The sequence below is a fragment of the Rhineura floridana genome, chromosome 10 (genome assembly GCF_030035675.1).
Source record: "Rhineura floridana isolate rRhiFlo1 chromosome 10, rRhiFlo1.hap2, whole genome shotgun sequence".
Taxonomy (NCBI): Eukaryota; Metazoa; Chordata; class Lepidosauria; order Squamata; family Rhineuridae; genus Rhineura; species Rhineura floridana.
In genome coordinates, this window is record NC_084489.1 from 36,913,711 (window position 1) to 36,927,501 (window position 13,791).

At 45.6% G+C, this 13,791-nt stretch overlaps 1 protein-coding gene across 1 annotated transcript; it reads left to right on the forward strand.

Moving 5' to 3' along the window:
* Positions 1–4,801: 4,801 nt before the first annotated feature.
* On the forward strand, positions 4,802–9,659 carry TRIL (TLR4 interactor with leucine rich repeats). Its single transcript, XM_061587293.1, has one exon. The coding sequence runs from the start codon at positions 5,414–5,416 to the stop codon at positions 7,733–7,735; it is 2,322 nt and encodes a 773-aa protein (XP_061443277.1). The 5' UTR covers positions 4,802–5,413; the 3' UTR covers positions 7,736–9,659.
* The last annotated feature ends 4,132 nt before the right edge of the window (positions 9,660–13,791 follow it).

The following is a 13,791-nucleotide window of genomic DNA, read 5'->3' on the forward strand; positions in this document are numbered from 1 at the left end:
ATACTTAGATTTAGTCATCCTAGTCCATCAAGGGAAATCCATGTGCAGATGCAGGCACATCTGGAAGTGTCTTTGCAGGCATATTATGGTTTTCATCTGGGCCTTATTGAACTAGCTGGGTATATTTAGATCAGGGATGGAGAGCCTGTGACCTTTCCAGATGTTAAGCTACAACTCCCATTATATCTAACCACTGGACATGCTGATTGGAGCTGATGAGAGTTGGAGACCAGCAGCATCTGAAGGGCCATGGGTTCCCTATCCCTGATTTAAATGCAGCTGGAAATGTGCATAATTCCCCATTCAAAATGATTAGTCATTACGTGTGTTCTATTAGCAATGGATCAGAGTCGCTCACAGCCCCTCATCTGTGAGTAAGCCCCATTGGAGTCAATGGAACTTACGTCTGAGCAGACATGAAGAGGACTGCACTTTTTAATGTCTAAAGTAAAAATCATAAATATGTGCCTTACACATCTTTAGTCAGGTATTTGCTGCTTAAAAGTGCTTTCCAACTGGCAGAACAAGTTTTTGTAGTTTAGTATTCCCTTAGGAAAAGGTACAGATAGATATTAAACATATGGTTGTATCTCCCTGCTTGAACAGGGAGCATGTAGAACAATTACTGTGTGTATGGGAAACACATTTTCTTCCTGGAGAAGAGCTGAAGGTCTCAAGTGACATTCCATTCTTAAATGAAAGCAAACGACCCTCTCAGAAAATACCTTATCTGCAATGTTATTTAACCAACATGAATTACAGATGGCACATAGATTACTTCCACAAGAAGCTATAAATTTGGGGAAAGGGGTGGGGTGGATAGTCTATGATGTTTGGCAACAAAGTGTTCAAATTAGGCAACTTCATTGTATCAGCCTAATTGGAATTGGCACTAAACATCGCTCTACTTAACAGTGAAGAAACGAACAACTATGTCTACAATGTTTTTCAGCATTATGCCATGAATTACACAGATGTGAGTCCAATTGTGTTCAGTGGGGCTTACTCCCTAGTAAGTGTGTTTAGGATTTTCACCCTTAAGTTTCATATTTGAATGCTAGACACATGGTATGCATTAGGCTGTCAGACAAGTTTGTATTTTTGTTTTAGAACTCTTCATAGCATCTTAGTGGATGTCAAACCCCAAAGCTCTCCCAAAATACCCACAGGTGTTATGCAGACGATTTTACTGTTGGTTTTAATGTGCTTTTGTAAGCTGCCCTGGGAATATTTTTACATGGAAGGGGGGGTATAGATTTATAAAATAAATAACAAGAAAAACAGAACAAGAACATCACAGTACACTGAGACATCTTACATGTGTGATGGTGTAGTCATTTGCTAAATGATTAATAAATCTATTCTGGTGTGGCCTGACAAAGATTTTAATAATTGGAAGTGAAGTTGGAAGTCAGCCAACTAATTATGAGTCTAGTAATATGGGGTACTCAGGATGTGTGTGTGTGAGTCAGAGAGAAAGACAGAAAGAGGGAAGGAGTGGCGTAATGAAGCAAACAGAACAGCTGGTGTGGAATAAGGATCATGAGTAATTGTATATATGTCTACTCAGAAGCAATCTGCACTACATTCAATGGAACTTACTCTCTTGGAGAGAAGCATGTACAAAATTGCAGCCTTAGAATCCAAGCTGTCAAGTCCAAGACCTAAATTCACTTCACTGGATTGGAAGCACTGAGTGGAAGGTTAAGGTCTCTGACTACCCCAGCACCCCTGACCCATAAAAGATGTTATTATTGTTATTAATTGCATTTATTCATTGCTTACTACAAAAATGTCTCAAAGCGACTTACAATTATGAAAGCATACAGGAGACAAAATTTAAAATACATCAAGAAGATAATAAAACATTGACCAGCAATGGGCATCCTTAAGCAGGTACATGAACTCACGTTGCTATTAACAGGAAGTACACATAGCAGGGAAAGGTGAGCATAGCAGGGAAAGGTTCTATGGCCCACAGGTTGCCCACTTTGTCCTAAATGCATAACAGCCAATGATAAAAACATATATAATGGAATGTTACTTGGACCTAATTTTCCATTGCTTGTCCATACGGTGAGAGAGAATTTCCCAGTCACCCCACACCTCCGCTGTCCTCTTTATTATCTGTTTTCCCCACAGGTTTCCTGTTAAGAGTTCAAATTTCATCCTGAAACAACACCTTGGCCAGACATTTAGATGGGAAATTAGCAGCAGCAATGCCATATGCATGGAGATTATAGTTCTAGCACTGACTTTTTAAATTTGATATTCAAGATGTTCAAGATTTCCTCCTGTCTTCTCTTGCATACTTGCATTTCTGGAATTTCACAGAAAATGAAGCAACCTACTTAGTTACAGAATGGGTAGATATGCTGAATGCTTTGACAACTGAGCTGAAGTCTTTGGGAACCACCCTTATACTCCAGTCCTCGTAATCATCTTTACTTGTAAGCCTCCTCCTTGCTTTCTATAAGTCAAGCATCCAAGTAAGTGTGCTTAGGAATTTGGTCTTTTTATAAAACTGCACCAGCCTGTAATGATTCATGAAGAGCACATAATGGGGACAAGTATCATTTGTATTTTAAGAGTGAAGTTTTGATTGTAGGAGGGAGGGTTTTTTTTTAAAGTCTTAGGAATGTGACGATATCTACCAGGCACCAGGAAAATGCTTTATATTGCAGCAGCTGGAAAAGTCAATGTTTGTGTTATGTGCACCTACAGATTTAGAACTGTGTTTGAAAAAGTAATAGTTCATGCGGTCAACAGAAAAACCATTTGCTTTGTTTGGGAAGATGGGATTCATGAACTCTCTGGTGCAGTCTTCGGTGTCTGTGTTTTTATTCATCACATTTTCTCCAGGGAACTCCCATTTTGTTCCTTGGAGGTCCTCTGTAAGGTAGGTTAGGCTGATTCCAGGGTCGGCCCTCCCGTTAGGCAGATGGAGGCAACCGCTTCAGGCAGCAGATACTGGAATGTGGATAACAAAAGTGGATTTTGCAAGCCCCTATGGCTGCTAAGAGACTTATACTTCGAGCCTGGAAGGATAAAACACCCACTGTCTTTAACACAATAGTCTGAGTACCTCACTGCCCTTGTTACATTTGAACATATTTTCCATAAATGCCAGTCGTGTGGATACCTATGTGGACATCTGTTAGGCTTGTTGCCACTTACACGCTTAATTTCAGATGCAAGTACTGATGGCTATTGTATCCTTAATGTGAGCTGACAGTGGGTTGTCAATGTGTTTTTTTTTTCTTTTTTTTTTTTAAAAGGCAGCAGATACTGGGGAGCTGCAGTGGCAGCCCCCTAGCTGTTTCTGTTGAGCTCCTGGGCACTCCCTCTGACTGGAGGATAGAGCTGTATGTGCCATGAAGCCTCTCTGGCCCCTCAACTTGTTGATCTCAGGTGTACTGGAGGATACTATCCTGCTCCCAGTATTGAAGTAAGATTCAATTGCCAATCCAGTTGGCTTTGTTGATGGAATGGGAGGGATACACAGGGAAGAAAAATGTCTTGGGCGGGCCCTCACTGACCCAATTCTGATTTGACATTGTAGCCCAGGGAAGGGGGAACCTGTGGCCCTCCAAGATGTCATTGGACTACAGCTCCCATTATCCCTGTCCATTGCCCTTGCCACCAGGGGCTAATGTGAGTTAACAGAAGAGCATGCAATCCTGCTGGATCAGGCCAATGGCTATCTAGTCTAGCAACCAGTTCTCACAGTGGCTAACCAGTTGCCCATGGAAACCCTGCAAGCAGGATATGAGTGCGAAGAGCACTCTCCTCTCATGTGGTTTCCAGCAACTGGTATTTGGAAGCATACTGCCTCCACCTATGGAGGTAGAACGTAGCCATCATGGTTAGTAACCACCTTATCCTCCATAAATGTGTCTAATCTTTTAAGTTGTTTGAAAAAGTTCATGTGGTCAATAGAAAAAACATTTATTTTGTTGGGAAGATGGGATACGTGTACTCTCTGGTGCAATCTTCAGTGTCATCTATGTTAATGGCCATCACTGACGCTTGTGGGAGCGAATTCCATAATCTATGTGCTGCTGTGTGAAGAGGTACTTTCTTTTGTCTGTCTTGAATCTTCCAACATTCAACTTCATTGGACGTCCGCAAGTTCTAGTGTTATGAGGCTTTCTTCATGCCATGCATAATCTTATACACTTCTATCATGTCACATCTTACTCACCTAGCTAAAAAGCCCCAAATGCTGCAACCTTTCCTCATAGGGGAGCTGCTCCACCCCCTTGATCATTCTGGATGCCCTTTTCTAGACCTTGTAGTCCATCATCTGGAGGACCACTGATTCCCCTGTCCTACATCACACTGGTTCTGTAAAGAATTTCCTTTTGCTTTAGATATTGGTGTGTGTGTGTGTGTGAGAGAGAGAGAGACAGATTAGGGTGACAAACCGGATACAAACCATGCAAGACCCATTCTTTTAATAGAAAATCCGTTTTATCTCCGAGCGACAGAGGTGAAGTGGGTAGAATGCCCCTTTGGTACCCGAACAGGAGGTTCAGGCTCCCAAGACCCGTTTGTGTCAATAGGCCCTAATCTGCGGTAAACCATGACTATTACTTTTGGCAGGCCGCTACGGCATAGAACTCTGTGGAGAAGAGGCGGGGAGAGCTTGGCTTGCTGCTCGTTCCTTCTCCATAAATTGAAACCATCGAGCACTGTATCTGCAGCCCACGTGCTACTATCTCTCTTCCCCCCCGCCTAGACGGCAAGCTTTCTCATTCCGAGTTTCCCACTTTGCACCCCGGCCTGCTGTCGCTGCTTGACTTCACGAAGCCCAGCCAAGGCAGCCTCAGCCCCCTTCCCCTCATCTTCCCAATCCCCCCCTCCGCGCGCCGCCCTGGTCCGGCCGTCTCCTTCCAATCCGCGGGGTCTGTCCTCTTCCCTTCCTTCCCTCCCCCTCACCCCCTTCCACCGATCTTCCAGCGCGTCCCCGGGGGCAAAGTGTGGGAAGTGCGAGTTTCCGCTCCATTTGTCTGTCCCCGGCCGCCTCACCCCGCCTCGCTCTGCAAGTCCACAGAGCAGCCCAGGCGGAGGCAGCAGCAAGACGGTCGCAGAGAGCGGGAGCCCAGCGCTGCGGAGGGCTTTTTCCTGGCGAACCGCAGCGGCGGCAGCTGCGGGAGCAGGCGATGCCCCCCCTGGGTTGGGTTTCGGCGCTCTAAAGGAGATTTACGCGGAAGAGCGGGGCAAACTGCTGGGGGTCCGCATCAGGATCTCGCTTTTGCCTGCCTTGCAGCGGTTAGAGCCGGGCTCGGGAAACGCGTCCCCACAGCCAGAGGAGGAGCCCGAACCGCAGCCGTCTCGCAAGACAGAGGGGGATGCCGGAGAGACGCCGAGGGATCGGGGGAAGCAGCAGTCCGCAGCCCGCCCTAGTGGGATGGAGTCGCTGCCGCCGCCGCCGCTGCTGCTACCGCGCAAGACCCGCTTAATGCAGCTGCTTCTCGTCTGCTGCTGCTTGGCTCTGCTCCCGCCCGCAGCGCAGCCCATCTGCCCGGAGCCATGCGACTGCCAGCAGCAGCAACACCTCCTCTGCACCAACCGGGGGCTGCGGGCAGTGCCCAAAGCCGTGGAGCCTCAGGACATCCTCACTTATAGCCTCGGCGGGAACTTCATCGCCAACATCTCCGCTTTCGACTTCCACCGCTTGGTGGCGCTGCAGCGCCTGGACTTGCAATACAACCGGATCCGCACTCTCCATCCGAAGGCCTTCGAACGCCTGGCGCGCCTGGAGGAGCTCTACCTGGGCAACAACCTCTTGGCAGCCTTGGCCCCGGGCACGCTGCGCCCTCTGGCTAAGCTACGCATCCTCTATGTGAACGCCAATGAGATAAATTACCTGAATGCAGCTTCTTTTGCCGGGCTGGGCAGTCTGGTCAAGCTACGGCTAGATGGCAACGCATTGGGCTCGCTGGGCGACGCCACTTTCTCAGGGTTGACCAATTTGATCTATTTGCACCTGGAGGCCAACCACATCCGCTGGCTGAGCCGCAACGCTTTTGCTGGCCTGGGGAAACTACACTTTCTTGACCTGTCTGGGAACCAGCAGAATTTGTTGCGCCATCCTGATGTCTTCAAGCCAATGCGCTTGCTCAGCACCCTCCTCCTCTCTGGCAACAACATGCAGCAGCTGGGGAAAGGACTCTTCCAACATCTCCCCAACTTGGCCAAGTTGTCACTGAGTGGTAACCGCCTGGCTTGGTTGGCGCCGGAGGCCTTTGCTGGTTTGGGTGCCCTCAAGGAATTGCGGTTGGAAGGAAACCTTCTGAGCCAGCTGCCGGCCGCCCTGCTGCAGCCGCTGCGTAGCCTTGAGGTGTTGGATCTGAGCCGCAATGTGCTGACTGCCCTCCACATTGGGGCCTTTGGTCACCTGCACAAGCTGCGGGAGCTCAGCTTGCAGGAAAATGCCCTGGTCATGGTGTCTGGTGACATCTTTGCCTCCAGCCCAGCTCTCTACCGCTTGGAACTCGATGGGAATCCCTGGAACTGTGATTGCCACCTGCGAGGCTTGAAGCACTGGTTGGGCTCCTGGCATTCCCAGGGACGGCTCCTCACTGTGTTTGTGCAGTGCCGGCAGCCACGTGCCCTGGCTGGGAAATACCTTGATTACCTGGAAGATGCACAGCTCCGCCCCCCTCTCAATGGCTCTTCCTGTTCTGAAGTGATTGTCTCTCCTTCCCCACTCTCTCGAGGCAACAGCAGCTTTGGAATGGCCCTGGCACAGGAGAAACTTGGCACCTTGCCCTCTGCCTCCACCATTCAGGTGGTGGGCTCTCAGAAGATCTTGGCCTCGGCGCCAGGAAGAGAGAGTGGGGGAGTTGACACCAGTCCGACAACCTCAATGCCCAGCTTGCATATCGGTACCAGGCCACCTTCTCTACCTGGTGCTGCTTGGCCTAGGCGGGCAGGGAAATACCACTCGATCTCCTCAGGGTCTGGCATCCCTCCACTAGTCACGGACCCCTGTGATTTTAACAAGTTGTTTCTGTACAACCTGTCGGTGGAGGCAGTGAGTGCCAGTGCAGTGACTGTGCGCTGGGGGGTCCGCCTGCATCGCAGCCCCCGTTTGCTTGGGCCCGTGCGCTTCAGAGTCCTTTTTGATCGCTTTGGAACTGCTGCCAAGTTCCAGCGTTTTGTTTATCTCCCCGAATGGAGTGAGCCAGTAACTACCCTGCAGGAACTGCACCCTAACACCCCTTACCTGGTCTGTGTGGAGGCAGTGATTGGGGGCCGGGTCTGCCCGGTGGCACCACGGGACCATTGTGCAGGGCTGGTCACCTTGCCTGAAGGGGGTACAGGCACAGCTGCTGCTGTAGCAGGTGGGGCCCAAAGTTTGGACCACCAGCTCCTCACCCTGGTGCTGCTGGCAGTCAACGCGTTGCTGCTTTTTCTGGCCCTGGCAGCCTGGGCCTCCCGCCTGGTGCGGAAGAAGGTGCTGGGCTGCCGGAGGCGGAAGGCGGCATCGCCGGTACATGTTAGGCAGATGTATTCAACCCGCCGGCCCTTACGCTCCATGGGGACTGGTGTCTCTGCTGACTTTTCTGGCTTCCAGTCCCACCGTCCTCCCCGCAGCACTGTCTGTGCCTTGAGTGAGGCTGACCTCATCGAGTTCCCATGTGAACGCTTCATGGACAGCGGCGCCGGAGGGAACAGCAGTGCCAGGCGTGGAGAGGATCATCTGTTGCAAAGGTTTGCAGACTAGAGACATAGCCTGAACAGTGCTATGCCGGAATCAAGTGCCCGGCATTGAGATTTAGCAAGGTCTGCTGGGCACTGTAGCCTTTGCTTGGTTATATGTAGGCCTACCACTGTGCAAAAATGATGGCTCATCAGACAAAGGGTGGATGGCTCTAAAATAGTGTATGCTGTGAAAACAACAGCAGCAAAGTGATTGCTACTTTTTCATTTGGGGACCAAGCCTAGTTACAGCGGGATTCTACCACTGTTCTCTTAAAACACCACTATTCTTTACTGTAGCTGAGCAGGCACTGTCTCCTGTTCATGAGCAACTATCAATAGCAGGAAGGGCTTTGTCAGGTGAATTTCATAGTTTTCCGCTCATCAGTTGTCACACTGAGATGGTTTACTTTAAAAAAAAATTGTTTTGTAATAGACCCTAACCTGTCGATATAATTCTGTAGCTAATCCTGATTGTACTTGGCCAAGAAATGGATAACAGGAATGAAGTAAAAAAAGACAGTAACCCTACATAAATGTTCAGAGCTGAATTAGTTTCTGTGCCTTATCTTTTACTCTGGCTTTGCACCATGTTAAGTGTCGTATCAATTAATGTGAGATCAAGTCCTAGGTCACAGGACCTGGGTCTTCCTTAGATGTTCTCCCCGCACGAGCACAACAGAAAACTGTTTCCCGCTTACAGGATGCAGCATAAATCCTCCTCACCCATTAGAATGTGAGAAGAGCCTCGCTTGATTAGACCAAATGCCCATCCACTGCAGCATTCAGTTCATACAGTGGCCAGCCAGATGCCTATGGGAAAACCCACAAGTAAGGATGTGTCTTCCAACTCGTTTTTAGTACCTCTCCATACAGGAGATAATATATAGCCACCACCAATATTAGCCACTGTTAGTCTTATCCTCCTTGAATTTGTCTACTCCCCTTTTAAAGCCATCCTAGTTGGTAGTGAGTTCCATAGTTTATATATGTGCTGTGTGAAGAATTACTTCCTTTTGTCTGTTCTGATCTCAAACCATTCACCTTCATTGGATAACCCCAGGTTCTAATATTAGGGGAGAGAGAGAGGAAAACTTCCTAGCTACTTTCTCCACATCATGCATAAATTATATTCACTTCTGTCATACATCTTGTTTCCAAACAGTAAAGTGCCAAAGTTTGTAACCTTTCTTTGTAGGGGAGTTGCACCAGCCCTTTGTATTCCGTCTTAAACTTATGGAGCCAATGAATGCGGCTACTGCCACCACTGGGGATATGCTGGCGCTGCTGTGCACATGTTAACATACACACACTGCATGGAATGCTACCACAGGAACAGGCTGCTCAGTGGCACTCTGATGAAGGACAGCAATGCCTAACCCAGCCTAAAGTTGATATAGAATTAAGGCCTCCGTGCCTGATTTGCAGGCAGTTAAAATCAATAACATTTCAGACACTGACTTCATTAACCTTTGGATCACCCTTTATTTAAGATGAGCCATGCTTGACTCTTTTGGCAAATAATGTGAATGCAAATTACTACTATAGCCCAGGACTGGTCATGAATTTCTAAGATTAAACACTGATTTTTAATACTCATTAACTTTTTTCAGTCCTAGTCTTTGACTAAAACATTTTCCCCCAAGAGGTGCCTTGAAAACAAGTATTAACATGTAAGTAATCTGAAGAAATTAGAATGGCGTTTTTTATACTGACCAGAGCCTTTTTTTAATTAATTCAGATGAATGTGAGCTGATTTAATGTGTTTATATACAAGTATGCAAAACTTTGATTCAATTCATGTTGGTTTTGCAAGACTAAATTGCTGTCACCACTATGGAAAAACTAACCTAAGTTTGTTGTAACTTGTTTAGAATGGATTATTTTTATAATGGTCTTGAATAAATACTTTTTGGTACTTCTACAGCTTAGAATGTTTTTCTTGTAAAGTGTTCTGCGTATAGCCAGGAAGTGAAATACTGAGCTTCATAATGAAAAGTGGCTATAAAGGAGTCTGACTGATAAATAGATAACATGGGTATATACTACTGAATTGCTAAAACTAACAGTCAGAGCATAGGTCAAACATCTCAAATACTCTTACGCCAGACATGCTCCTCAACTGTACTATACCATTTTTAATACAAAAAATGAAGGCAACTGAATGGTTAATAAATGCATTGCTGTTCAGCATTTTCCTTCCTAATTTGACTTTCACTATAAGTTTTATAACAGTTGGGCACTCCTTCATTAGGACCAACCAAAAAGTCACAAAATAGTGGTAAACTTAGCAGTTCTCCAGAACCCTTCATTAGACAAGATGTTACACAAAGAAGGGGATGGAGAGAAGGGGGGGGAGGAAGAAAGGAAACAAATACAAAACTTAGCCTTGAGGTTGTCACCATGAGGTCAGCTTGTAGCCTAAGTTCTAAAATGGGCACTGCAGACGGAATAAATCCCTCCCAGGTGCTACAGGAATCAGGTTATGCATCTAGAATTCTGGTTAAAGAAGCAGTGGTGGCTGGGAAATTAAAGTTAAGGCTTTTTGGGCAATAGGTCTTTCCCCCCCATCTCTGCTAATTGACAAGCTGTTTTTGAATCGAAACATACTTGTCTTGGATGGTGCCTGACAATGAAACAAGTCTTGACGTATCTGGGTGAGAAGTCAGACTTTTATTTCTCAGAAATGGGGAGAAGCCTGTGCTTTCATTTTTTTTATTCCACCAGCCGCTGCTGTGCGTAACATCTTGCCTGATGAAGAATTCTAGAAAGCTCAAAAGTTTGGCCCAGTTTTGTGACAGTTTGGTTGGTCTTAATAAAGGTATTCCAACCGTGGAGTTTGGAGGGTGTTTTTCTTCCCCTCATGGGCCAACATAGCTACCTTTGCTTTTTAGGAGTTTTATATATACTTTCACATGAAACCCTGTTACATTCGACCCGTGTTTCTCATCAGTTGTTTCTTTAAATTTCTCATCTTGTTGAGCTGTGATATCATCAGATTATAATTCTCAATTTGGATCATAATCCACTGGGAAATTATCTAGGTGCAGAAATAAATGGGAAATCTGCCACTTTTGTACTGTTTTGCAATCCCATTCATTTTAATGGGACTTGGGGATCCTCCTGATGACTGATTGCCGGTGGAAGTTACTTCTGCACGAGAATTAAACTGTTACAGAGCAAGTCTATAAAATTTCAGACCAGTGCTATTTTACTTCTGACACAATCCTTTTTAATCCTAGAAAACTCTGATTAGGTTTCTTTACATACTCCATGATTCTTGGATCTGTGATTCTTGTATTTTCTTATATTCCATATTCTTTACATATGAGTAATCCTTGAGAAGACTTGTTAAATAAGGAGAAGAGTCTAGTGCTAATGACATCACAATGCTTTCCCCCACTTGTCCTGACTTCGTGACTATATTCTCCCTTTCAGACATCTTTGACAATTTTTCTCAAGAGACACTAAAAAGCACATTTGAGGCTGCAATCTTAACCCCACTTACTTGGGAGTAAACTCCACTGAATTCAGTGGGACAAACTTCTGAGTAGACATGGTTTGGATTGCAGCCTTTGTTTTTTCTGTATCCTTAGAACTACATCTAAATATTATTGATAGACTGGAAAGCAGAAGAGAATGTAAGGTTGCAATCCTACGCTCACTTTCCTAAGAGGAAGCTCCCCTGAATGCTGTGAGGCTTGCTTCTTGGAAAACAACCATAGGATTGCTCTGAAAATATACATTCTAGCCAATCTAGGTTTTACATTTGCATTATAGACTCAATGAGGCTCATGTGGGAAAACACATTTTATTTATTTATTAAAATATTGCTATCCTGCACTTCTACCCGATAATAGGGCACTTAGGGCAGCTTACAATAACTTTCCCCATATGACCAGCTGTGGTGCAGTTCCTTCAGTTCCCTGTTCTTGGCTGGAGTCCAACAGGTAAGGTGAGTTTTGGGAAGGCGGGACAGAGGTCTGTCGGATGTGCTCTCTGGGAGGTCCAGCATGAAGCCTATCTCTGAGAGTGTAGGCATCCATCCTGGTCTGGGGTCAGACAGCCTTTTGTACCTCACCCAGATCAATTTGATAATGACGTGAACCAAAAGGCCTTGCAAATCGGAAACTGCTTCAGATACAACCATTAGGACTTTGGGGTGATAGGTATTTTTTCTGCCTCTGCCAATTGGTGGTCTATTTTGAGATATATAACTACATTTATCAGGAAAAATTGTAGCTCAGTGGTAGAGTGTCTGCTTTGCATGCAGAATGCCCCAGCATTTCTAGGTAGGGCTGAGAGAGACCCCTGTCTGAAACCGTGAAGAGCCACTGCCAGTCACTGTAGACAATACTGACCTAAATGCAATGGTCTGACTCGGTGTAAGGCATTCCTATGTTGCCTTGAGTGCTGCCTGACAATAAAGTAAGTCCTTATCTTGACAGCACGAAAACAGTAGGCACTGCCACCACTCCAAATCCACAGTGGGGAGGGGGAAGAGGAAGGAATCTCAGTGTAGCAGGACGCAGTTCTGTCATAGAGGAAAGTCTCAAGCCTCTCCCATCTGCATAGCAATGAGCTCAGGCTCACAACAGATGTGTACAACACACAAAATTCCATTCTTTCTGTGTAATGTGGGAAGCCGCCACTGGAAAGCACAGCCATCAGTTTGATAGCGAGGCAATGTTCATCAGGCCCAAATGATATAAAACACTATGCAGCATTAGCATTAATGCTAAAGCATCCTTGCGGCAGGCTTACACAATAAACAGACAAGGACATCATTTCCTCTGTTTCTGCTGCTCAGTGGTGGAGGGTACTGCTTATGATGGAGCATGACGGAGGTATTGGCAGGCCCTGAGAAATTGAAAGGTTTGGAGAAGCAAAATAAAAAATTCCTTCAGGGAAAATTGCAAGGTCAAGAAATCTTTCCCCCCTTAGCGAAAAAAAGTGAAGGGGGTTCAAAAAACAGCAACCCTAAACAGCCTAATGAGGCCTGAGCCCAATGGTCAGTGGCCACAGAATGCTTAGTGTCTCTATTTATTGTTGTTGTTGTTGTTGTTATTGGGGGAATAACAGAAAAACAAGTGGGGGAATAGGATGGAATATTTTGAAAGAAGGTGTGACTAGGTGGCTGGAATACTGAATCAGCACTCCATTTTGTTGCAGGTCCCACTTGTATTCTCAGTATCTAATGTTGAAGGACATGAAGAGAATGAGTTCCCATTAATAACTCATTCTCTTCATGTCCTTCAATCAGTCTTTCATACTGGGAGTCAATTAATACACAGTCAGGGTATATTAATATACAGTTAATATACAGTCAGAGTATATTAAAAAGTAGATTTGAGGGATGGGGTGCTGTTTAAATGTGTGATTATGGCTGGAGTGGACATTCTAATCCATAATCTTTTATGAAGCTCTTCTATACAGAATGGTTAGTGTTCAGATTGCTGCACAATCTCTTGTCTTTTCATCTTTTCAACTTCACTGTGATGCTATTTCTTGCAAATATGAGGGCAGAACCAATATGGAATCCTACCTCCCCAACCATACCACTTTCGGGTGCCAAAAGGGTGCTGGGAAAGTGAAGGGTATTATTTCAGTCATTTGGAGGAGGGTTGCTAACAGGGAAGAGTTCATTTCATTCAATACTGAAGTCATTTCCACTCCACTGATACCAGCAAGGCTGGCCCCCTTGTCAGTAAATGCACAGCGTCGAGGATTATTGCTTTCTCCCTTCCTCCATATCTACAGAGAGTCCTTGTATGTCGAACATTAGTTTACCGAAGCTCACAGGTTATCACCATGGTTGTCCAGTGCAGGTGAAGGATAAAGGAGACCCCACTCAAGAATTTTTTAGTCTTAGGAGATACCAGAAATTTTCTATTTGAGTCAGACTTCAGACATCAGAACAGCCTTTATAATATATGCTACTTATTCATATCTTGTATACTACAACTAAGAAAATGCATTCTAGATGGCTTTAGTCATTACTGTAGAAACAGAAAAATGGGAATACATATCAGCATGAAAGCCAGATGAATCTCCTTTGTTCATCAAATAGAGTTGCCAGGT